Here is a 26,184-nt window from a genome sequence, read left to right on the forward strand (position 1 = left end):
TGATCTTTTTGGGATTGGATTTGTTTTCTAGGATTTTTTTTTTTTTGGGATCAAATTTTTTCTCTGGGATTTTTTTGGGATTAGATTTTTTTATTTTTGGGATCAGATTTTTTTTTTCCTAGGATCTTTTTGGGGATTAGATCTTTTTTTTGGGATTTTTTTTTGGGGGATCTGATTTTTCCTGGGATTTTTTGGGATTAGATATTTTGGGGTTTTTTTTTTGGGATCTGATATTTGGAATAAAATCTTTTATCTGGGATTTTTTTGGGGATCTAATATTTTTTCTGGGATTTTTTTGGATTAAATACGTTTTCTGGGATTTTTTTAAATGAAATATTTTTCTGGGATATTTTTAAGATCAACTATTTTTCTGGGAATTTTCTTTTTTTGCATCCAGTATTTTTTCTGGGATTTTTTTTTGGGATCAAATTTTTTTTCTGGGATTTTTGGGATTAAATATTTTTTCTGGGATTTTTTTTTAATAAAATCTTTTATCTGGGATTTTTTTTTGGGATCAAATATTTTTTCTGGGATTTTTTTTTAAAATCAGATATTTTTCCTGGAATATTTTTTTTTGGGGATCAATTTTTTTTTCTGCAATTTTTTTTGGGATCCAAATTTTTTTTTCTGGGATTTTTTTGGGGATCAAATCTTTCTTCTGGGATTTTTTTGGGATCAAATATTTTTCTGGGATTTTTTTTTTTGAATCAAATCTTTTATCTGGGATTTTTTTCTGGGGATCAAATTTTTCTGGGAATTTTTGGGATCAAATCTTTTTTCTCAAAAAATTCCCAAAATCCCAAAATCCCAAAATCCCAACTCACCCAAAATCCCACAGGAAATTAAATGATTTATCCATATTTAATTCCCAAATCAATTCCAAAATCCCAGAATTCCCACAGAATTCTCTCTTTCCCACATTCCTGGCAGAGAGAATTCCAGGAATTCCAATCCTTGGGATTTCTGCTGGAATTGCAACATGAAGTTTCCTCCCTGCTGGGGCTGCGGCTGCTCCTGAGCCTGGAAAAAAATGGGAAAAACTGGGAGAGAAACGAGAAAAAAATGGGATTTTTCCCAATTTTTATCATTTTTTCCCAGGATTTTCCAGCTGGGAATTACAAATGTATTTTGGGAATGAATTCAGTGGTTAGAAATGGTGAAAAAATGGGATTTTTTCCTGTTTTTTTGAATTAATTCCTGTTTTTTTCTCAGGTTTCTGTGGGATTTTCCAGCTGGGAATTGCAAATGTATTTTGGGAATTAACTCAGTGCTCAGAAATGGTGGAAAAAATGGGATTTTTCTCCTTTTTTCCTGAACTAAATCCTGTTTTTTTTCCCAGGTTTCTGTGGGATTTTCCAGCTGGGAATTGCAAATATATTTTGGGAAGGAATTCAGAGCTCAGAAATGGTGGAAAAAATGGGATTTTTCTCCTTTTTCCCCCTTTTTAAAACCCATTTATCCTGAATTTCTCTGGGATTTTCCAGCTGGGAATTGCAAATGTGTTTTGGGAAGGAACTCTGTGCTCAGAAATTGTTGGAAAATAGGATTTTTTCCTATTTTTCGTGAATTAAATCCTGGTTTTTCTCAGGTTTCCATGGGATTTTCCAGCTGGGAATTGCAAATGTATTTTGGGAATTAACTCAGAGCTCAGAAATGGTGGAAAAAATGAGATTTTTCCCCTTTTTGCCTGAATTTAAACCCATTTATCCTGAATTTCTGTGGGATTTCCAGCTGGAAATCCCAAAATTTTGGGAAAAGATGGAAAAAGAGATTTCAGTGAGAACCAGCAGTGATCCCAAACCTTGGAAAATGGAATTTTTCCCCATTTTTTCCCCATTTTTTCCCCATTTTTTCCCCATTTTTTCCCCATTTTTTCCCCATTTTTCCCCATATTTTCCCCCATTTTTCCCCCATTTTTCCCCCATTTTTCCCCCATTTTTCCCCATTTTTTCCCCATTTTTTTCCCCATTTTTTCCCCATTTTCCCCATTTTTTCCCCATTTTCCCCATTATTTCCCCCATTTTCCCCATTATTTTCCCCATTATTTTCCCCATTATTTTCCCCATTTTCCCCATATTTTCCCCCATTTTCCCCCATTTTTCCCCCATTTTCCCCATTTTTCCCCATTTTTCCCCATTTTTCCCCATTTTTTTCCCCCATTTTTTTCCCCATTTTTTTTTCCCCATTTTTTTCCCCATTTTTCCCCCATTTTTTCCCATTTTTCCCCATTTTTTCCCATTTTTTCCCCCCATTTTTTCCCCATTTTTTCCCCTTTTTTTCCCCATTTTTCCCCATTTTTTTTCCCCATTTTTTCCCCATTTTTTCCCCATTTTTTCCCCATTTTCCCCCTTTTTTCCCCATTTTCCCCCTTTTTTCCCTTGTTTTTTCACATTTTTTTCCCATTTTTCCCCCATTTTCCCCCATTTTCCCCCATTTTCCCCATTTTCCCCCATTTTTTTCCCATTTTTGTCACCATTTTTCCCCATTTTTTCCCAAATTTTCCCACATTTTTTCCCCATTTTTTCTCCATTTTCCCCATTTTTTTATTTTTTCCCCATTTTTGGACCCATTTTTTTTCCCCATTTTTTCCCCATTTTTTCCCCATTTTTTCCCCATTTTTTTCCCCATTTTCCCCATTTTTTCCCCATTTTTTCCCCATTTTTCCCCCATTTTCCCCCATTTTCCCCCCATTTTCCCCATTTTCCCCATTTTTCCCCCCATTTTCCCCCATTTTACCCCATTTTACCCCATTTTTTTCCCATTTCTCCCCATTATTTCCCCATTATTTCCCCATCATTTTCCCCATTTTTTTTTTCCCCATTTTTTCCCCATTTTTTCCCCATTTTTTTCCCCATTTTTTTCCCCATTTTTTCCCATTTTTTCCCCATTTTTTCCCCATTTTTCCCCATTTTTCCCCATTTTTTCCCCATTTTTTCCCCATTTTCCCCCCAGTTTTTCCTGGATTTTCTCCAATTTTTTCCCAAATTTTTTTTTCCATTTTTTCCCAAAATTTTCCCCATTTTTTCCCCAATTTTTTCCCCATTTTTTTCCCATTTTCCCCCAATTTTTCCTAAAATTCTTTTCCCTTTCCCCACCTTCTTCCCTCATCCCATTTTTTTAGGTTTTTCCTTCCCAAACCTGGAAATAAAAAACCCCAAATTTCCCCAAAAATCCCCAAAAATCAATTCCAGAATTTGGAATTTTCTCTCCAAACCAACCATTTCAAACCTTCAGGAAAATTTGGGATTTTTGCATTTTTTGGGATCCAAGAAATGCAAACTGGAATTGGAATTGGAAATAAAAAATCCCAAATTTCCCCAAAAATCCCTAAAATCCCCAAAAATCAATTCCCAATTTCAGAATTTGTATTTTTCTCTCCAAACCAACCATTTCACACCTGAAATCTTCAGGAAAATTTGGGATTTTCTCATTTTTTGGGATCCAGAAAATGCAAATTTGCTTTGGAGTTGGAAATAAAAAACCCCAAATTTCCCCAAAAATCCCCAAAAATCAATTCCAGAATTTGGAATTTTCTCTCCAAACCCAACATTTTTACACCTGAAATCTTCAGGAAAATTTGGGATTTTTTCATTTTTTGGGATCCAAGAAATGCAAACTGGAATTGGAATTGCAGCTCCTTGACCTCCCCGAGTTAATGAATTAATTAAGGAGCTTTAATTAATCCCAATTAAAAGCTTTTTATAGCTTTGTTAATCCCCAGCTGCCCTGGGGGGATGGGAAATTCGGGATTTTCCTCAATGTGGATTTTGGGATTTCTAAAATTAAGTTTTTTAGGGAAAAACATCCCAAATGATGCTGCAAATCCCAGAATTTGGGGATTTTTTTGGGATTTTTTGAGGATTTTTTTGGATTTTTTGGGGGATTTTTTGTGGATTTTTTTTTTTAGTTTTTAAAAAAAATGTTGGGGGATTTTTTGGGGGTTTTGTGGGGATTGTTTGGGGATTTTTAAAAATTTTTTTTGATTTTTGGTGGATTTTTGGTGGATTTTTGGTGGATTTTTGGTGGATTTTTGTGGATTTTTGGGGGATTTTTTGGGGATTGTTTTGGGATTTTTTGTGGGATTGTTTTGGGGATTTTTTGGGGGAAAAGATGGAAAAATTTGGAGATTTTTGTGAGCAAAGGTGACCCTGAGGTGTCTGCAGGATAATCCTGGATAATAATCTGGGATAATCTGGAATTAGCCGGGAATGTTCAGGTCTGGGGGGAAAAGGATGGAAAATGGGGAAAATTGGGATTTTTTGGGATTTTTGGAGGATTATTTTGGGATTTTTTGAGGATTGTTTTGAGATTTTCTGGGTTTTTAAAAAATTTTCTTGGGGATTCAAAAAAAATTTTTTTGTGAATTGTTTTGGGATTTTTTGGGGGATTCTTTGGGCATTTTAGAAAAATCTTTTGGTGATTTTTTTTGGGTTGTGTTGGGATTGTTTGGGGATTTTTTTGGGATTTTTTTTTAATTTTTGGGGGATTTTTTTGGGATTTTTTTTTGATTTTGTTGTGATTTTTGGGATTTTTTTGGTGATTTTTTTCGGGATTTGGGATTGTTTAGGGATTTTTATTGATTTTTTTTTTTGGGGGGATTTTTTTTGATTTTTTGGGGATTTTTTTTTTTTGTTGTTTTTTGGGGGATTTTTTAGGGATTTTTCTTGAGGATTTCCAGGAATTTCCTCCTGGAAAAAAGGAAAAATCCTCAGAAAGATTTGGATTCACCACGAAATTCTGAATGAAATTAAATTCTCCATGAATTCCTCAAAATTCCCAGAATTTTCTTGGGATCTCACTGATCCTGTTCTCATTCCCAGCCTCAGGAGCTCCGGGATTTTGGGAATTTTGGGATTTTTGGGATTTGGGATGATTTTATTCCCAATTTTTTCCTCTCTCCAGGCTGAGCAACCTCTCCTCCTCCCTGCTGGATTCCCGCAGCTCTCCAGCTCACCTCCGGCAGCCTGCGGATGCTGCCGACCCCACAGGTGGGAATTCCGGGAATTTCCTGGGAATTCGGGGCTTTTCTTAGGAATTCTGGGAGTTTTCGCGGGAATTCTGGGTTTTTCCTTGGGAATTCGGTGCTTTTCTTGGGAATTCTGGGAGTTTCCTTGGGAATTCTGGGAGTTTTCCCTGGGAATTCTGGTTCTTTTCTCAAGATTTCTGGGTTTTTCCTCAGCAATTTGGGGTTTTTCCTCAGGATTTCTGGTCTTTTCCTTGGGAATTCCGGTTTTTCCCTGGGATTTCTGTACCTTTTCTTGGGAATTTCAGACATTTCCCTGGGAATTTGGGAATTTTCCCTGGGAATTCAGGAATTTCTTGTCCCCCCAGGGCTGGTTCAGCGCTGTGTGATCATCCAGCGCGACCAGCATGGCTTCGGCTTCACCGTCAGCGGAGACCGTGTGGTGCTGGTGCAGAGCGTGCGGCCAGGTGAGAGAACACGGGGTGGACACGGGATGGACACGGGATGGACACGGGATGGACACGGGAGGGACACGGGAGGGACACAGGGATGGTGTGAGGGAGAAAATGGCGGGAAAACTGTGGGGGAAAATGGGGGGGAAATGTGAGGGAAATGTGGGGGAAATGTGAGGAAATGGGGGAAAATGGTGGGAGACCTGAGGGAGAAAATGGGTGAAAACTGAGGGAGAAAATAGGGGGAAGTGTGAGGGAAATGGGGAGAAAATGGTAGGAAACTGGGAGAAAATGGGGGAAACTGAAGGGGAAAATGGTGGGAAACTGAGGGAGAAAATGGTGGGAAGTGTGAGGGAAATGGGGGAGAAAATGGGGGAAAACTGAGGAGAAAATGGGAAAACTGAGGGAGAAAATGGGGGGAAAATAGAGGTGAAAATGGAGGGAAATGGGGAGAAAATGGGGGGAAGTGAGGAAAATGGGGAAATGGCGGAAAACAGGGAGAAATGGCAGGAAAACTGAGGAGAAAATGGGGAAATGAGGAAAATGGGGGCAAAAATGGTGGGAAAATGGGGGAAATGGTGGAGAAAATGGTGAGAAAACTGAGGGAGAAAATTGAGGAAAACTGAGGGAGAAAAAAGGGGGAAATGTGAGGGAAATGGGGGAGAAAATGGGGGAAACTGAGGGAGAAAATGGTGGGAAACTGAGGGAGAAAATGGTGGGAAACTGAGGGAGAAAATGGGGTGGGGGTGGGGGAAAACTGAGGGAGAAAATGGGGGAAAACTGAGGGAGAAAATGGGGGAAAACTGAGGGAGAAAATGGGGCAAAACTGAGGGAGAAAATGGGGCAAAACTGAGGGAGAAAATGGGGCAAAACTGAGGGAGAAAATGGGGCAAAACTGAGGGAGAAAATGGGGCAAAACTGAGGGAGAAAATGGGGCAAAACTGAGGGAGAAAATGGGGCAAAACTGAGGGAGAAAATGGGGGGAAATGTGAAGAAAATGGTGAGAAAACAGGGAGAAAATGTGTGGAAAACTGGGAGAAAGTGGCAGCAAATGGGGGACAAAATGTAGGGGGAAATGTGAGGAAAATTGGGGCAAAAATGTGGGGAAAATGGGGGAGAAAATCCAACGCCAATTTCGGGATGAGGAATTTTGGGGCCAAACCTAATTCCAAGTTTTTTTTTCCCCAAATTCCAGGTGGAGCTGCAATGAGGGCAGGAGTGCAGGAGGGCGACCGGATCGTCAAGGTGGGAGTTCCCAAAATTCCCAAAAAATCCTGTTCCCAAAATTCCCAAATTTCCCAAATACCGTTCCCAAAATTGCCAAAATTCCCAAAAAATCCCATTCCCAAAATTCCCCAAATTCCCAAAATTTCCAAAATTCCCAAATCTCATTCCCAAAAATCCCATTCCCAAAATTCCCAATTCCCTTTCACCCCACATTCCTGGGAAAAGTCCCATTTTCTGCCCCTTTTTCCCAAGTTTTTCCATGTTTTTTTCCCAAAAATCCCATTCCCAAACTTCCCAAATCCCTTTCTCTCCACATTCTCAGAGAAAATTCCTGTTTTCTGCCCTTTTTCCCAAGTTTTTCCCTGTTTTTCCAGGTGAACGGGACGATGGTGACCAACAGCTCCCATCTGGAGGTGGTGAAACTCATCAAGTGTGAGTATGGAATTGTCCCTGGCATTTCCATGGAATTTCCCCAAAATTTCTCTGGAATTTTTCCCTGGAAGTTCCCTGGAGTTTCCCCAGAATTCCCAGGGAATTCAGTGGGAAATCCTGGGAATATTTCCACCACTTTTCCCAGTTTTTTTCCGGGAAGTCCATTAAGTTTTTCCAAGAACTCTTTCTCTGGAATTTCCCCAAAATTTCCCCAAAATTCCCAGGAGTTCTCTTCCCATTCCCATGAAAAGTGGGAGAGGAATTTCCATTCCCATCCTTTGGGAAATCCTGGGAATATTTCCACTCTCTTTTCCCAAATTTTTCCAGGAAATCCATTAAGTTTTTCCATGAACTCTTTCCCTGGAATTTCCCCAAATTTCCCAGGAACTCTCAAAATTCCCAAATTTTTCCCTGGAAATCCTTCTCACCACCATTTCTCCCAGAATCTTTTCCCGGAATTTTTTTTTGGGAATTTTTTTCCGGAAATCCTTCTCACCCCCTTTCCCCAAACTTTTCCCAGAAATCCCAAAACTCTCTTTTCCCAAATTTTTCCAGGAACTCTTTCTATCCCCATTTTCCCCAAATTTTTCCAGGAAATCCTTTTCATCCCTATTTTTCCTTGAAATGTTTCCTGGAAATTTTTCCTTAAAATTTTTCCTGGAAGGTTTTCCTCAGAAATTCTCCTTGAAAATCCTTCTTACCCTCATTTTCCCCTATTTTTTCTCCCCTTTTCCCGAATTTTTCTCTTCCCACATTCCCAAATCCCAAATTTTCCCTGGAATTCCTTCTCACTTTCATTTCCACCTATTTTTTTCCCCTTTTCCCAAATTTCTCTCTTCCCACATTCCCAAATTCCCGTTTTTTTCCAGCTGGAGCTTACGTGGCTCTGACCCTGCTGGGCTCTCCTCCCCCTGGATCCGTGGGAATTCCTGGAATTCCTGGAATTCCCCAGCAGGACTCGGAAAATTCGGGATTCGCTCAAGGAATTGCCCAGCAGAGGATCACCGACCCCAAACCGCTGCAGGTGAGACCAGAATTCCCAAAATTCCATCGGGAAATCCTGAAATTCCATCAAAAATCCCAAAATTCCATCGGGAATTCCCAAAATTCCATCAGGAGATCCCTAAATTCCATCAGGGAATCTCAAAATTCCCTCCGAAAATCCCAAAATTCCATCTGGAGATCCCAAAATTCCATCAGCAGATCCCAAAATTCCATGAGGGAATCCTGAAATTCCTCAGGAAATCACAAAATTCCATAATGGGATCTCAAAATTCCCTCAGGAAATCCCGAAATTCCATCAGGAAATCCTGAAATTCCATCAGGAAATCCCAACATTCCATCAAAAACCCCAAAATTCCCACAGGGAATTCCAAAATTCCCTCAGGAAATCCCAAAATTCTATCAAGGAATCTCAAAATTCCCTCAGGAAATCCCAAAATCCCTTCATGGGATTCCAGAATTCCCTCAGGAGATCCCAAAATTCCCTAATGGGACCCCAGAATTCCCTCAGGAGATCCCAAAATTCCCACAGGAAATCCCAAATCCCCCATGGCGATCCCAAAATCCCTTCCTGGATCAATCCCAAATCCCACCCTGGCCCTGGCTCTTCCCAAGAGTCATTCCTCATTCCAGAGGGTGATTCCCGAGGGAGATTCCTCATTGCCAAGGCTGATTCCTCATTCCTCAGGGGAATTCCTTAGGATGGTCCCTGAGGCTCATTCCTCGTTCCCAAGCCCATTCCCAGGGTTCATTCCCAATTCCCAAGGGTCTTTCATTCCTCATTCCCAAAGGTGATTCCTGAGGCCCATTCCTGAGGTTGATTCCCCATTCCCAAGGGTGATTCCCATTCCATCCCCATTCCCATTATTCCCATTATTCCCATTATTCCCATTATTCCCACTCCCATTCCCATTCCCATTCCATCCCCATTTCCATTCCCATCATTCCCATCATTCCCATCCCATTCCCATTCCCACCCCATTCCCGTTCCTGTAATTCCCGTTATTCCCATTATCCCCATTCCCATCCCCATTTGCATTCCCATTCCATTCCCATTCCCGTTATCCCCATTATCCCCATTATCCCCATCATTCCCATCATTCCCACATTCCCAAATCCGCAATCCCAGGATCCTGAGGTTCAGAAGCATCCCCATCCCATTCCCATTATCCCCATTCCCATTCCCTCATTCCCACATTCCCAATCCCAGGACCCCGAGGTTCAGAAGCATCCCCATTCCCACATTCCCATATTCCCAATCCCATTCCCACATTCCCTCTGGAACTGCAGGACCCCGAGGTTCAGAAGCATTCCCACATTCCCACATTCCCAAATTCCCAAATCTCTGCACTCCCAGGACCCCGAGGTTCAGAAGCATCCCCATTCCCATTCCCAATCCCAATCCCATTCCCATTCCCATTCCCAATATTCCCACATTCTCTCATTCCCTGTAGAATTCCAGGATCCTGAGGTTCAGAAGCATCCCCATTGCCACATTCCCATTATTCCCACATTCCCAAATTCCCAAATTCCCAAACCTCTCGAATTTCAGGACCCCGAGGTTTAGAAGCATTCCCATATTCCCATATTCCCATATTCCCATATTCCCATATTCCCATATTCCCATATTCCCATCCCCATTCCCACATTCCCAAATTCCCAAATCTCTACATTCCCAGGACCCCGAGGTTCAGAAGCATTCCCATTCCCAATCCCATCCCCATCCCCATTCCCATATTCCCACATTCCCACATTCCCTCTGGAATTTCGGGACCCCGAGGTTCAGAAGCATCCCCACATTCCCATATTCCCAAATTCCCAAATTCCCAAACCTCTGGAATTGCAGGACCCCGAGGTTCAGAAGCATTCCCAAATCCCAATCCCATTCCCATTATTCCCAAATCCATTCCCAAATTCCCAAACCTCTGGAATTGCAGGACCCCGAGGTTCAGAAGCATTCCCAAATCCCAATCCCATTCCCATTATTCCCAAATCCATTCCCAAATTCCCAAACCTCTGGAATTGCAGGACCCCGAGGTTCAGAAGCACGCTGCTCAGATCCTGCGGAACATGCTGCGCCAGGAGGAGGCTGAGCTCCAGGTGGGAACATCCCTGAATTCCTTCCCACTTTTCCCACTTTTTTCCATCTTTTCTTCCCTTTTCCTCTCTTTCCCCCATTTTTTCTTTTTTTCCCCTTTTCCCCCCAATTTTTCCCCCTTTTTCCCCTTCTTTCCCCAATTTTTTCCTCTTTTTCCTCTTTATTCCCTCTTTTTTTCCCCTTTTTTCCCCCTTTTTCCCCTTTTTTTCCCCCTTTTTCCCCTTTTTTCCCCTTTTTCTTTTTTCCTTTTTTTTCTTTTTTTCCCTCTTTTTCTCTTTTCCCTATTTTCCCCTTTTCCCTCTTTTTCCCCCTTTTTTCCTCTTTTTTCATTTTTCCTTTTTTTCTTTTTTGCCTTTTTCCCCCTTTCTTTCCCCTTTTTTTTTTTTTCCTTTTTCTACATTTTCCCCTCTTTTTCCCTCTTTTTCCTTTTTTCCCCTTTTTTCCTCTTTTTCCCTTTTTTCCTTTTTCTCCCTTTTTTTCCCTCTTTTTTCCTTCTTTTCTCATCCTTTTTCCTCTTTCTTCTTTTTTCCCTTTTTTTCCCCTTTTCCCCCCTTTTTTTTCTTTTTCTTTTTTTTCCCTTTTTTACCCCCTTTTCCCTTTTCCTCTTTTTTTTCCCTTTTCCATTTTTTCCTCTCTTTTTCCTCTTTGTTCATTTTTTTTTTTTTTCATTTTTTCTCCTTTTCCCCCCTCTTTTTTTCCCTTTTCTCCCCCCTTTTCCCCTCTTTTTACTCTTTTATTCCCTCTTTTTTCCCCTTTTTTCACCCTTTTTCCCCTTTTCCCCCATTTTTTCCCTCTTTTTCCTCTTTATTCCCTCTTTTTTTCTCCTTTTCTCCCTTCTTTTTCCCCTTTTTTCTCCCTTTTTTCCCCAAAAAAGAGAGGGAATATAGGAAAAAAAGAGGCAAAAAGAGAGGGAATATAGGAAAAAATTCGGAAAAAAGAGAGAAAAAGTGAGAAAAATGGGGAGAAAAGAGGGAAAAAAAGTGGAAAAAGAGGGGAAAAGAGAGGGAATGTAGGAAAAAGTGGGGAAAAAGAGAGAAAAAGTGGGGAAAAAGAGGAAAAAAAAGTGAAAAAAGAAGAAAAATATAGGAAAAAAGGGAGAAAAATTGGGAAAAACTAGGAAAAAAAATGGAAAAAAAGTGGGAAAAACCTCTCCCAACTTTCCCCAAATCCCTGGGGCTGCCAGGCTGGCATTCCCAGGCTCAGGAATTCCGGGAATCTTGGGGAATTTTGGGAATTTTTCCTTCCCCAGCGGCTGGAGGAGCTGCACAGCCGAAATCCTGGGATTTCCCTGGAGGAGCAGATGGAAGGAGCTCGGCGCAGAGTCAACCAGCTGCAGCTGAAAATCCTGCAGGAATTCGGGGTAATTCTGGGAATTCTGGGAATTCTGGGAATTCTGGGAGCGTTCCTGCCTTTTCCCCAGGGTTGGGGGTTGAGGTTTGACCCAAAATTTTGGATTTTTTTCTGTGGGAATTTGGGGAATTTTGGGGTTTTTGGGAATTCGCTCATTCCTGGGTTTTCTGTGATCCCAAAGCTGAATTTCCTGGGAATTCCCCAATTCCCACATTGAAAATTCCCACATTTCCCTCATTCCCAGTTTCCCCACAATCCCAAATCTCCATTCCCTGGGAATTCCAGGAATTTTGGGAATTCTGGGAGCGTTCCTGCCTTGTCCCCAGGGTTGGGGGTTGAAATCCTGGATTTTTTCTGTGGGAATTTGGGGAGTTTTGGGGAATTTTGGGAATTCTGAGAATTCTGGGAGCATTCCTGCCTTTTCCCAAGGGTTGGGGGTTGAAGTTTGGCCAAAATTTTGGATTTTTTCTGTGGGAATTTGGGGAATTTTGGGGTTTTTGGGAATTCGCTCATTCCTGGGTTTTCTGTGATCCCAAAGCTGAATTTCCTGGGAATTCCCCAATTCCCACATTGAAAATTCCCACAATTCCCTCATTCCCAGTTTCCCCACAATCCCAAATCTCCATTCCCTGGGAATTCCAGGAATTTTGGGAATTCTGGGAGCGTTCCTGCCTTGTCCCCAGGGTTGGGGGTTGAAATCCTGGGATTTTTTCTGTGGGAATTTGGGGAGTTTTGGGGAATTTTGGGAATTCTGAGAATTCTGGGAGCATTCCTGCCTTTTCCCAAGGGTTGGGGGTTGAAGTTTGGCCAAAAATTTTGGATTTTTTCTGTGGGAATTTGGGGAATTTTGGGGCTTTTGGGAATTGTGGGGTTTGGGAGGAATTCTGGGAATTTTGGGAATTTGCTCATTCCTGGGTTTTCCACGATCCCAAATCTCCATTTCCTGGGAATTCTGGGAATTTTGGGAATTCTGGGATCATTCCTGCCTTTTCTCCAGGGTTGGGGGTTGAAATCCTGGATTTTTTCTGTGGGAATTTGGGGAGTTTTTGGGAATTTTTGGGGGTTTTTGGGAATTGGGGTTGGTGGTGAGCTTTGGGGGGAATTCTGGGAATTCTGGGAATTTTGGGAATTCGCTCATTCCTGGGTTTTCCGTGATCCCAAAGCTGAATTTTCTGGGAATTCCTACACTGAGAATTCTGGGAATTTCCCCATTCCTGCCTTAGAAATTCCCACAATTTCCCAATTCCTGGTTTCCCACAATCCCAAATCTGCATTTCCTGGGAATTTTCCCAAAATTCCCATTTTTCCTCTCGTTTTTCTCAGAAATTCCCAAAAATTCCCATTTTTCCTCTCGTTTTTCTCAGAAATTCCCAAAAATTCCCATTTTTCCTCTCGTTTTTCTCAGAAATTCCCAAAAATTCCCATTTTTCCTCTGGTTTTCCAGGATTCTGCTCATCCTGGGGAAGTTTTCCGGAGCTTCCCGCCATTCCCAGCCTCGGGAAAATCAGGATTTTTGGGATTTTCTGTGGATTCCCAGGATGGAGAGAGCGGGTTGGAACTGGGGACAGAGAGAGAGGTGAGAAAAACGGGAATTCCCAGGAAATTCCTGGATTTTCTGGGGGAAATTCCTGGATTTTGTGGAGATGTTCCATGTTTTCCCATGTTTTTTCCATGTTTTTTCCATGTTTTCACATGTTTTTCCATGTGTTTTCCCATGTTTTTCTGTATGTTTTCCCCTGTCTTTCCACGTTTTCCCACGTTTTTCCCTCTTTTCCCATGTTTTTCCACATTCTCCTCGTTTTTTTCCATGTCTTTCCATGTTTTCCCATGTTTTTCCATATGTTTTCCCATGTTTTGTCCATGTCTTTCCATGTTTTTTCCACATTCTTCCATGTTTTCCCATGTTTTTTCCCTGTTTTTTCCCTGTTTTTTCCCTGTTTTTTCCCTGTTTTTTCCCTGTTTTTTCCCTGTTTCTTCCCTGTTTTTTCCCTGTTTTTCCCATGTTTTGTTTGTTTTCCCATATCTTACCATGTTTTTCCATGGTTTTTCCCTGTTTTTTCCATATTTTATCATGTTTTCCCATATTTTTCCATGTTTTTCCACATTATCCCATGTTTTTTCCAAATTTTTCCATGTTTTTCCATGCCTTTTCCCATGTTTTCCCATGTTTTTTCCATGTTTGTTTTCCCATGTTTTCCCATTTTTCCCATGTTTTTCCCTGTTTTTTCCATGCTTTTCCATTTTTCCCCATGTTTTTCCCATGTTTTCCCATTTTTCCCATGTTTTTTCCACGTTTTCTCATGTTTTTCCATGTTTTTTTTACAGGGAAAGCCTCAGATCATCGGCCCTGAGGAGGATTGTGATCCTGGAGATTCCAACAACGAGGTGGGAATTTCGGGAAAATTGGGAATTTCGGGAAAATCCGGGAATTTTGGGGAATTTGGGAATTCCTGCTGGGATTCTGGGAGAGTTTTTTGTTTTCCTGGGAAAGAATTTTGGGGTTTTTGGGATTTTTCTGAGGGTTGGGATTGGGATTTGTGGGATTTGTGGGATTTTTGGGATTTTTGGGATTTATGGGATTTGTGGGATTTATAGGATTTATGGGATTTTTGGGATTTTTTTAAATGGAATTCCAGGCAATTCCAACCTGAATTATTCCAGAATTCCATGGATTCAGTTGGAATTTTTGGGATCAATCCCAGTTCAGGTTTTTCCATGGATTTCTCATCCCTGGGATCATCCCAGAGCTGCAATCCCATCAGAATTCCATCAGAATTCCATCAGAATTAAAGCAAAATTCCATCAAAATTATATCACAATTCCACCAAAATCCCATCAAAATAATTCCATCAAAATTCCATCAAAATTCCTTCAAAATTCCGTCAAAATTATAGAACAATCCCATCAAAATTCCATTGAAATTCCATCGAAATTCCTTCAAAATCCTATCAGAATTATAGCAAAATCCCATCAGAATCCCATTAAAATTATAGCAAAATTCCATCAAAATCATCACAATTCCACCAAAATTCCATCAAAATTATAGCAAAATTCCATCAAAATTCCATCAAAATCCTATCAAAATTCCACCAAAATTCCATCACAATCCCATCAAAATAATTCCATCAAAATTCCATCAAAATTCCATCAAAATCCCATCAAAATCCCATCAAAATTCCATCAAAATCCCATCAAAATTATAGCAAAATTCCATCAAAATTACAGCAAAATTCCAACACAATTCTGCCTAAATCCTATCAAAATTCTGTCAAAATCCCATCAAAAATCCCATCCAAATCCCACCAAAATCCCACCAAAATTCCATCACAATCCCAGCAAAATTCCATCAAAATCCCACCAAAATTCCCCCAAAATTCCCATTTCCCAGCTGATTTTTTCCCTCTTTTCCCACATTTCCCTTCCCAGTGGGATTTGCTCTTCCAGGACTTTTCCAAGCTCAAATTCCACCAAAATCCCATCAAAATTCCATCAAAATTATAGCAAAATTCCACCCAAATCCCATTAAAATTCCATCAGAATTTCATCAAAATTCCACCAAAATTTCATCACAATTCCACCAAAATTCCACCAAAATTTCATCACAATTCCACCAAAATTCCACCAAAATTCCATCAAAATTCCATCAAAATCTCATCAAAATTCCATCAAAATTAGAGCAAAATCCCATCAAAATCCCATCAAAATCCCATCAAAGTTATAGCAAAATTCCATCAAAATTCCATCGCAATCCCATCAAAATTATAGCAAAATTCCATCAAATTTCGATCGAAATCCCATCAAAATTATAGCAAAATTCCATCAAAATTCCATCACAATTCCATCCAAATCCCACCAAAATCCCATCCAAATTCCATCAAAATCCCACCAAAATTCCCATTTCCCAGCTGATTTTTTCCCTCTTTTCCCATTTGTCCTTCCCAGTGGGATTTGCTCTTCCAGGACTTCTCCAAGCTCAAATTCCACCAAAATCCCATCAAAATTCCATCAAAATTATAGCAAAATTCCATCAAAATCTCATTAAAATTCCATCAAAATCCCATCAAAATCCCATCCAAATCCCACCAAAATCCCACCAAAATCCCACCACAATTCCCATTTTCCAGCTGATTTTTTCCCTCTTTTCCCATTTCCCAGTGGGATTTGCTCTTCCAGGACTTTTCCAAGCTCAAATTCCACCAAAATCCCATCAAAATTCCATCACAATCCCAGCAAAATTCCATCAAAATTCCACCAAAATCCCATAATTCCACCAGAATTCCAACACAATTCCACCAAAATTCCATCACAATCCCTTCAAAATCCCATCAAAAATCCCATCCAAATCCCACCAAAATTCCACCACAATTCCCATTTTCCAGCTGATTTTTTTCCTCTTTTCCCACATTTCCCTTCCCAGTGGGATTTGCTCTTCCAGGACTTCTCCAAGCTCAAGTCTCGCCCAGCTCACCTCGGAGTCTTCCTCAGGTTCCTCTTCTCCCAGGCTGATCCCAGCCCTCTGGTGAGCAATTCCTGCCTTTTCTGGGAATTTTCTGGGAATTTCTGGGAATTTCCCAGAATTCTGGGAATTTTCTGGGAATTTTCTGGGATTTTTCTGGGATTTTTTTGGAATTTTCCATGATTTTTCTGTGATTTTCTGGGAATTTTCTGTGATTTTTCTGTGATTTTTCTGTGATTTTTTTTAATTTTCCATTATTTTTCTGGGAATTTTTTGTGATTTTTTTTTTTTTTTAGGATTTTCTGGGAATTTTCCGTGATTTTCTGTGATTTTCCTGTGATTTTTCTGGGAATTTTCCTGGATTTTCTGGGAATTTTCTGGGATTTTCCCTGCTTTTTCTGGGGATTTTCTGGGGATTTTCTGTGATTTTCCAGGATTTTCTGTGATTTTTCCAGGATTTTCTCAGGATTTTTCTGAGATTTTCCCTGATTTTTCTGGGGATTTTCTGTGATTTTTCTGGGACTTTTCTGTGATTTTTTCGGGAATTTTCTGTGATTTTCCAGGATTTTCTGGGATTTTTCTGGGATTTTTTTTTAATTTTCTGGGAATTTTCCATGATTTTTCTGGGATTTTCCGGGATTTTCCGGGATTTTTCTTTAATTTTCCATCATTTTTCCGTGATTTCCTGGGATTTTTCTGGGAATTTTTCTGTGATTTTTCTGGGAATTTTTCTGTGATTTTTCTGTGATTTTTCTGTGATTTTTCTGTGATTTTTCTGTGATTTTTCTGTGATTTTTCCTGTGATTTTTCCTGTGATTTTTTGTGATTTTCTGTGATTTTCCTGGAATTACTGGGAATTTTCTGGGAATTTTTTTGAATTTTCAATGATTTTTCTGTGATTTTCCAGGATTTTGCATGATTTTCCAGGAATTTTCCGTCATTTTCTGGGATTTTCCTGTGATTTTTCTGGGAATTTTCTGTGATTTTCTGGGAATTTTCTGTGATTTTCTGGGAATTTTCTAGGATTTTCTGTGATTTTCTGGTGTTTTTCTTGGAATTTTCTGTGATTTTCCAGGATTTTCTGGGATTTTCCTGTGATTTTTCTGGGACTTTTCTGGGATTTTTTTTAAATTTTCTGTGATTTTCTGGGATTTTTAAAAAAAATTTCCATGATTTTTCCCTGATTTTCCATGATTTTCTGGGATTTTCCAGGATTTTTCTGTGAATTTTCTGTGATTTTCCAGGATTTTCTGGGATTTTCTGGGATTTTCCAGGATGTTTTTCCCTCCTCCTTCCCAGATTTTTCCTCCACATTCCCAGAGTTTTTTGGGTTTTTTGGGATCCTTTTTCCTCCTCATTCCCAGTTTTTTCTCCACTCATTCCCAAATTTTTTCCCTTTTCATTCCTAAATTTTCCCTGTTCATTCCCAGATATGTTCCCAGTTTTTTCCCAAAATTTCTCTCCTCATTCCCAGATTTTTTCTGTCCTCATTCCCAAATTTTCCCAGATATTTTCCCAGTTTTTTCCCAGTTTTTTCCCAGTTTTTTTCCCAGTTTTTTTCCCAGTTTTTTTCCCAGTTTTTTTTCCCAGTTTTTTTCCCAGTTTTTTTCCCAGTTTTTTTCCCAGTTTTTTTCCCAAATTTTCCCAGTTTTTCCCCAAATTTTCCCAGTTCTTTTCCCAGCTTCTCCCTCCTCATTCCCAGATATTTTCCCAGTTTTTTTCCCAGATTTTTTCTTCTTATTCCCATTTTTCCCCCCAATTTTCCCTGTTCATTCCCAGTTTTCCCCACTTTTTCCCTCTCTCATTCCATTTTCCCAGCTGTTCCACCTGTGCTGTGAGGTTTGCCACCCACTTCATTCCCAGTTTTTTCCCAGTTTATTCCCAGTTTTTTCCCAGATATTTTCCCAGTTTTTTCCCAGTTTTATTCCCATTTTTTTCCCAAATTTCCCTCTCTCTGCAGCTGTTCCACCTGTGCTGTGAGGTTTGCCACCCACTTCATTCCCAGATATTTTCCCAGATATTTTCCCAGTTTTTTCCCAATTTTTCTTCCTCCTTCCCAGATATTTTCCCAGATATTTTCCCAGATATTTTCCCAGTTTTTTTCCCAGATATTTTCCCAGTTATTTTCCCTGTTCATTCCCAGTTTTTTTCCCAGTTTTTCCCCAGATTTTCCCAGTTCTTTTCCCAGTTTCTCCCTCCTCATTCCCAGATATTTTCCCAGTTTTTTCCCTGTTCATTCCCAGATTTTTCCCAGTTTATTCCCAGATTTTTCCCAGTTTTTCCCCCAATTTTCCCAGTTATTTTCCCAGATATTTTCCCAGTTTTTTTCCCTGTTCATTCCCAGTTTTTCCCCAAATTTTCCCAGTTCTTTTCCCAGTTTTTTTCCCAGTTTTTTCCCAGTTTTCCCCCAAATTTTCCCAGTTTTTTCCCCAATTTTCCCAGATATTTTCCCAGTTTATTCCCAGTTCATTCCCAGTTTTTTTCCCAGTTTTATTCCCAGATTTTCCCCAAATTTCCCTCTCTCCCCAGCTGTTCCACCTGTGCTGTGAGCTTTGCCACCCTGTTCATTCCCAGCTATTTTCCCAGATATTTCCCCAATTTTCCCAGATATTTTCCCAGATTTTTTCCCAATTTTTTCCCCAAATTTTCCTCTCTCTCATTCCCATTTTTTCCCAGCTGTTCCACCTGTGCTGTGAGGTTTGCCAGCAGAGCAATGCCAAGGAGAGCAAAGCTCTGGGCAGAGAACTCTGCAGCATCTTCCTCGACAGGAACGCCGTGAGAATTCCCAAAAATTGGGGGATTTTGGGATTATTTGGGATTATTTTGGGAGTTTTTGGGATTATTTGGGAGTTTTTGGGAGTTTTTGGGATTTGGAATGCCATGAGAAATCCCAAATATTGGGGGTTTTGGGGATTATTTGGGATTATTTGGGAGTTTTGGGGAGTTTTTGGGATTTGGGATTTGGAATGTTGTGAGGAATCCCAAAAATTGGGGGTTTTGGGGGAGTTTTGGGGATTATTTTGGGATTATTTGGGATTTGGGATTGTTTGGGATTTGATCTCTGAGGAAATCCTGGGATTTGGGATTTGGAATGCCATGAGAAATCCCAAAAACTGGGGGGTTTTGGGAGTTTTTGGGAGTTTTTGGGAGTTTTTGGGAGTTTTTGGGAGTTTTTGGGATTTGGGATGCCATGAGAAATCCCAAATATTGGCGGTTTGGGAAGTTCTTGGGATTCCTGAAGAATTCCTGGGATTTGGGGGTTTTGGGTTTGTTTGGAATTCCTGGGGAATTCGTGGAATTTGGGATTTTTGGGATCTTTTGGGATTCCTGAACAATTCCCAACATTTGGGGGTTTGGGATTCCTGAGGGATTCCTGGGGAATTCCTGGGATTTGGGATTTGGAATGCCATGAGAATTCCTGGGATTTGGGGGGTTTTGGAAGTTTTTGAGATTCCTGGGGAATTCCTGGGATTTGGGAGTGTTTGGGATTCCTGAGGGATTCCTGGGATTGTTTGGGATTTGATCCCCGAGGAATTCCTGGGATTTGGGATTTGGAATGCCGTGAGAATTCCCAACATTTGGGATTGTTTGGGGATTCCTGGGATTTGGGAGTTCTTGGGAATTTTTGGGATTCCTGAGGAATTCCCGGGATTTGGGATTTTTGGGATTCCTGGGAAATTCTTGGGATTTGGGATTTGATCCTTGCGGAACTCGTGGGATTTGGAATTCAGGATTCCTGAGGAGTTCTTGGGATTGTTAGGGATTCCTGAGGAATTCCTGGGATTTGGGAGTGTTTGGGATTCCTGGGATTTGGGATTTTTTGGGATTATTTGGGGATTTTTTTTGGATTTTTTTGGATTTTTTTTTATTTTTTGGGATTTTTTTTGATTTTTCCCTCTTTTGCAGCCTCTCCGGGTGAAGATTCCAGAGCACCTCCTGGTGGAGATTGGTGAGTGAAGAATTCTGGGAATTTCCCTTGGAAAAAATTCCAATTTTTTTGGGATTCAAAACCAGAAAAAGATCCAAAGATTCCCAAATTTCTCCTGGAAAAAGCAGAACTGAGTTTTGGGATTTATATTTGGATTGGGAATCATCTCTGGCTATGGAGAACATTCCCAAAATCCCAAATTTCCCCAAATCCCAAAAAATTTGGGCTCCTTTTCTGGGAATTCCCTTTGGAAAAATCCATTTTTTGGGATTCCAAAGCAGAAAAAAGAATCCAAAGATTCCCAAAATCTTCCTGAAAAAAAATTAAAACTGAATTTTTCCTGATTGGGAATCATCTCTGGCTATGGAAAACATTCCCAAAATCCCAAATTTCCCCAAATTCCCAGAAAATTTCCAGGAATTCCCCTTGGAAAAATCCATTTTTTTTTAGGATTCCAAAGCAGGAAAAGATCCAAAGATTCCCAAAATTTCCTGAAAAAACAAAACTGAATTTTTCCCGAATTGGGAATAATTTCTGGCTGTGGAGAAGATTCCTAAAATCCCAAATTTCCTGAAATTCCCCAAAAATTTGGGCTCCTTTTCTGGGAATTCCCTTTGGAAAAAATCTAATTTTTAGGATTCTAAAGCAGAAAAAGATCCAAGAATTTCCTGGAAAAAACAAAACTGAATTTTTCCTGAATTGGGAATCATTTCTGGCTATGGAAAACATTCCCAAAACCCCAAATTTTCCCAAATTTTCACGACTTTTCCCGACTTTTCCGAGTATTTATACTTAATTATTTTGATTAAATGATGGAATCTCCACCTGGAAAAACCAGGATGGAATCATCCCGAATTGGGAATGAAAAAAACTCGAACAAAATTCCCAAAATCCCAATTTTCCTCTCCAATTCCCAAAAAATTTGGGCTCCTTTTCCTTTTTCTGGGAATTCCCCTTTGGAAAAATTCCATTTTTTGGGATTCCAAAGCAGAAAAAATTTCCTGAAATCCTAGAAAAAACAAAACTGAATTTTTCCCGAATTGAGAATCATATTTGGATCTGGAAAACATTCCCAAAATCCCAAATTCCCAGAAAATTTCCAGGAATTCCCTTTGGAAAAATCCAATTTTTTTTTTGGATTCCAAAGCAGAAAAAAATCCAAGAATTTCCTGCAAAAAACAAAACTGAATTTTTCCTGAATTGGGAATCATCTCTGGCTGTGGAGAAGATTCCCAAAATCCCAAATTCCCAGAAAATTTGGGCTCCTTTTCTGGGAATTCGCTTTGGAAAAATCCAAATCCAATTTTTTTTTTGGATTCCAAAGTTTCCTGGAAAAAACAGAACTGAATTTTTCCTGATTGAGAATTGTATTTGGATCTGGAAAACGTTCCCAAAATCCCAAATTTTCTGGAATTTTGTGGAATTTTTCTGGAATTTTCTGGACTAATTTTCCCAAAGTCCCGAATTTTCTGGAATTTTCTGGACTAATTTTCTGGACTAATTTTCTGGAATTTTCCGGACTAATTTTCCCAAATGTCCCAAATTTTCCGGAATTTTCTGGCATTTTCTGGACTAATTTTCCCAAATTTTCTGGAATTTTCTGGACTAATTTTCCCAAATGTCCCAAATTTTCTGGAATGTTCTGGAATGTTCTGGACTAATTTTCCCAAATGTCCCAAATTTTCTGGAATGTTCTGGAATGTTCTGGACTAATTTTCCCAAATGTCCCAAATTTTCTGGAATTTTCCGGAATTTCCTGGAATTTTCTGGACTAATTTTCCGGAATTTTCTGGACTTATTTTCTGGAATTTTCCCGACTTTTCCCAAATTTTCCGGAATTTTCTGGAATTTTCTGGACTAATTTTCCCAAATGTCCCAAATTTTCTGGAATTTTCCGGAATTTTCTGGAATTTTCTGGAATTTTCCGGAATTTTCTGGAATTTTCTGGACTTTCCCCAGAGGTGCGTCAGCGCAGCGGAGAGGATCTTCGTCCTTCCCTGCAGGAAGCTCAGCGAGCTGTGCTGCCAGAGATCAACCTGCAGCTGCAGCACTACAGGTGGGGAAATACAAAATACAGGGAAATTCCACAGTTTTCGTGGAAAATCCACAATTTTTGTAGGAAATTCCACAGTTTTCATGGAAAATCCACGTTTTTTTGGGGGAAATTCCACAGTTTTTTGGGGAAAATCCACGTTTTTGGGAGAAAATCCACCATTTTTGTGGAAAAAACCCCAATTTTTATGGAAAAAACCTCAATGTTTGTGTGAAAAAACCCAATTTTTGTGGGAAAATCCCCAATTTTTTTGGGAAAATCCACAATTTTTAGGAGAAAATCCACCATTTTTTGGGAGAAAATCCACCATTTTTGGGAGAAAATCCTCAATTTTCATGGAAAATCCACGTTTTTGGGAGAAAATTCACAATTTTTGGGAGAAAATCCACAGTTTTTTGGGAAAATCCACAATATTTTGGGGGAAAATCCACAATTTTTAGGAGAAAATCCACCATTTTTTGGGGGAAAATCCACAATTTTTGGGAGGAAATCCACAATTTTTTGGGAAAATCCACAATTTTTGGGAGGAAATCCACAATTTTTTGGGAGAAAATCCACAATTTTTTGGGAAAATCCACAATTTTTAGGAGAAAATCCACCATTTTTTGGGGGAAAATCCACATTTTTTGGGAGAAAATCCACAATTTTTTGGGAGAAAATCCACAATCTTTGGGGGGAAATCCACGTTTTTGGGGAGAAAATTCACTATTTTTGTGGGAAATTCCGTGTTTTTTGGGGGAAAATCCACAATTTTTTTGAGAAAATCAACAATTTTGGGGGAAAAAACCCAAAAATACAGGGAAAATTCACTATTTTTTTGGGGAAAAATCCCAAAATCCGGGAAAAATCTACAATTTTTTACGAGAAAATCCATAATTTTGGGGGGAAAACCCCAAAAATACAGGGAAAAGTCACCATTTTTGGGAGAAAATCCATTATTTCTGGAGGAAAATCCCCAAATCCAGGGAAAATCCACTATTTTGGTGGGGAAATCCACCATTTTTGGGAGAAAATCCACAATTTTGGGAGGAAAAGCCCCAAAAATACAGGGAAAATCCACGTTTTTTGGGAGAAAATCCACCATTTTTTGGGGAAAATCCACAATTTTTGGGGAAAATCCACAATTTTTGGGGAAAATCCACAATTTTTTTGGAAAATCCACAATTTTTGGGAGAAAATCCACAATTTTTGGTGGGGAAATCCACGTTTTGGGGGGAAAATCCACGGTTTTTTTGGGAAAATCCACAATTTTGGAGGGGAAAAACCCAAAAATCCAGGGAAAATCCACAATTTTTGGGGAAAAAATCCACAATTTTTGGGAGAAAATCCACAATTTTTGGGGGAAAAATCCCAAAATCCAGGGAAAATCTACAATTCTTTTGGGGAAAATTCACAATTTTTTGGGGGAAAACACACAATTTTTTGGGTAAAGTCCATTATTTTGGTGGGAAAATCCACAATTTTCATGGGAAAAACCCCAATTTTTGTGTGAAAATCTCCAGTTTTGGTGGGAAAATCCCTGATTTTCATGGATAAAACCCCAATTTTCATGGAAAAACTCTGAATTTTAATTGAAAAACCCCCAATTTTTATGTTAAAAACCCCATTTTTTGGGAAAAATTCCCAATTTTTTAGAAAAATCCCCAATTTTCATGAAAAACCCATTTTTATAAAACCTTCAATTTTTATGGAAAAACCCAATTTTTTTGGAAAACTCCCAATTTTCACCAAAAAACCCCAATTTTAATGGAAAACCCCCAATTTATATGAAAAATCCCCAATTTTCATGGAAAACCACCCAATTTTCATTGAAAAATGCCCAATTTTCACGGAAAAATCCCAATTTTTTATGGAAAAACCCAATTTTTCATGGAAAACCCCATTTTTTTTTAAAAAAAGCCCCAATTTTCATATAAAAAACCCCAATTTTCACGGAAAAATCCCCATTTTTTTGGGAAAAATCCCCACTTTTTTTGGAAAAACTCCCAATTTTTTTAAAAAATCTGAATTTTCACGGAAAAACTCCCATTTTTCACAGAAAAATCCCCATTTTTCATGGAAAATCCCCATATTTTTTGGGAAAAACTCCCATTTTCCATGGAAAAATTCACTTTTTTTTGGGAAAAATCCCCATTTTTCATGGAAAACCCCCCATTTTTCACAGAAAAATCCCCATTTTTTGGGGAAAAACTCCCAATTTTCATGGAAAAATTCCCAATTTTGGCAGGAAAAACCCACAATTTTCACAGGAAAAAATCCCAATTTTCATGGAAAAAAACCCCAATTTTTTTGCAAAAAACCCCCAATTTTCACAGGAAAATCCCCAATTTCCATGGAAAAATTCCCTTTTTTTGGGAAAAATCCCCATTTTTCACGGAAAAACCCCATTTTTTTCGGAAAAACTCCCAATTTTTTTTTAAAAATCCCTATTTTTTTCGGAAAAACTCCCAATTTCCATGGAAAAATTCCCATTTTTTTGGGGAAAAATCCCAATTTTTCACAGAAAAATTCCCATTTTTTTGGGGAAAATCCCCATTTTTCATGGAAAATCGCCATTTTTTCCAGAAAAACTCCCAATTTTTTAAAAAAAATCCCTATTTTTTTGGGAAAAACTCCCATTTTCCATGGAAAAATTCCCTTTTTTTTGGGGAAAAATTCCCATTTTTTGGGGAAAAATCCCCAATTTTCACAGAAAAATCCCCAATTTCCATGGAAAAATTCTCATTTTTTTGGGAAAATCCCCATTTTTCATGGAAAACCCCATTTTTTGGGGAAAAACTCCCAATTTTTTAAAAAAAAATTCCTATTTTTTTGGGAAAAACTCCCGATTTCCATGGAAAAATTCCCTTTTTTTTGGGAAAAACTCCCATTTTTCACAGAAAAATTTCCATTTTTATGGAAAAAATCCCCATTTTTCATGGAAAACCCCATTTTTTCGGAAAAACTCCCAATTTTTTAAAAAAAATCCCCATTTTTTCATGGAAAATCCCCAATTTCCATGGAAAAATTTCCATTTTTTGGGAAAAATACCCATTTTTCACAGAAAAACCCCATTTTTTGGGGAAAAATCCCCATTTTTTTGGGGAAAATCCCCATTTTTTGGGAAAAACTCCCCATTTTTTTGGGAAAAAACCCCATTTTTTGGGAAAAACTCCCAATTTCCATGGAAAAATTCCCTTTTTTTTGGGGAAAAATCCCCATTTTTCACAGAAAAATCCCCAATTTTCACAGAAAAATCCCCATTTTTTTGGAAAAATCCCAATTTTTCACAGAAAAAACCCATTTTTTTGGGGAAAAATCCCAATTTTTTTGGGAAAAAACCCATTTTTTTCGGAAAAACTCCCAATTTTTTTTTAAAAATCCCCATTTTTTTGGGAAAAACCCCCATTTTTTGGGAAAAACTCCCAATTTTTTTTTAAAAATCCCATTTTTTCATGGAAAACTCCCATTTTTTTGGGAAAAATTCCCATTTTTTCCTCAGGACGAAGCGCACCCTTGGCTTGGGGAATCTCTATGGGGAGAATGAGCTGCAGGAGCTGAATGGGAACTGGGAGAGAGAGAGAGCTCTGGCTGAGAGACACCTGCTGCACCTGGCAGACATCCTGTGAGCCAAAATTTGGGATTTTGGGAATTTGGGAATTTTATGGGGATTTTCTGGGAATTTTCTGGGGATTTTATGGGAATTTTTGGGATTTTTTTGGGATTTTCGGGGAATTTCTGGGATTTTTCTGGGGATTTTCTGGGATTTTGGGGGGAATTTTGGGAATTTTCTGGGAATTTTGGGAGTTCTCAATGGGATTTTGGGAATTTTCTGGGAATTTTCTGGGATTTTCTGGGAGTTTTTTGGGAGTTTTCTGAGAGTTTTCTGGGACTTCTCGATGGGATTTTGGGACTTTTCTGGGAATTTTCTGGGACTTTTCTGGGAATTTTCTGGGAATTTTGGGAATTTCTGGGAATTTTCTGGGAATTTTCTGGGGATTTTTGGGAATTCTCGATGGGATTTTGGGAGTTGCTGATGGGAACTGGGAGAGAGAGAGCTCTGGCTGAGAGACACCTGGGAAACCTGGCAGACATCCTGTGAGAGAAATTCGGAATTTATGGGGATTTTTGGGAATTTGGGAATTTTCTGGGAATTTTATGGGAATTTTATGGGATTTTTTTGAATTTTCTGGGAATTTTCTGGGTATTTGCTGGGAATTTTTTGGGAATTTTCTGGGAATTTT

The 26,184-nt window shown here is 39.1% G+C and overlaps 1 protein-coding gene across 2 annotated transcripts in view; it reads left to right on the forward strand.

The window, feature by feature from the left end:
* Positions 1-25,583, forward strand: part of LOC146427407 (rho guanine nucleotide exchange factor 11-like) — a 30,525-nt gene extending 4,942 nt beyond the window's left edge. Inside the window, exons 2-15 of one of the 2 annotated variants that reach the window (XM_085082463.1) lie at positions 4,903-4,988; positions 5,332-5,430; positions 6,611-6,660; positions 7,017-7,074; positions 7,944-8,098; positions 10,105-10,176; positions 11,424-11,534; positions 12,969-13,100; positions 13,850-13,909; positions 15,942-16,043; positions 18,657-18,755; positions 19,887-19,929; positions 21,868-21,964; positions 25,443-25,583. In XM_085082463.1, the coding sequence (XP_084938589.1) occupies positions 4,903-4,988; positions 5,332-5,430; positions 6,611-6,660; positions 7,017-7,074; positions 7,944-8,098; positions 10,105-10,176; positions 11,424-11,534; positions 12,969-13,100; positions 13,850-13,909; positions 15,942-16,043; positions 18,657-18,755; positions 19,887-19,929; positions 21,868-21,964; positions 25,443-25,569 (1,291 nt within the window). In that variant the 3' untranslated portion in view covers positions 25,570-25,583. The remainder of the gene's footprint in view (positions 1-4,902; positions 4,989-5,331; positions 5,431-6,610; positions 6,661-7,016; positions 7,075-7,943; positions 8,099-10,104; positions 10,177-11,423; positions 11,535-12,968; positions 13,101-13,849; positions 13,910-15,941; positions 16,044-18,656; positions 18,756-19,886; positions 19,930-21,867; positions 21,965-25,442) is intronic. The other variant, XM_085082464.1, reaches the window with a different exon arrangement.
* The last annotated feature ends 601 nt before the right edge of the window (positions 25,584-26,184 follow it).

Source organism: Lichenostomus cassidix, chromosome 25 (genome assembly GCF_008360975.1).
Source record: "Lichenostomus cassidix isolate B80296 chromosome 25, HeHo_3.0, whole genome shotgun sequence".
Taxonomy (NCBI): domain Eukaryota; kingdom Metazoa; phylum Chordata; class Aves; order Passeriformes; family Meliphagidae; genus Lichenostomus; species Lichenostomus cassidix.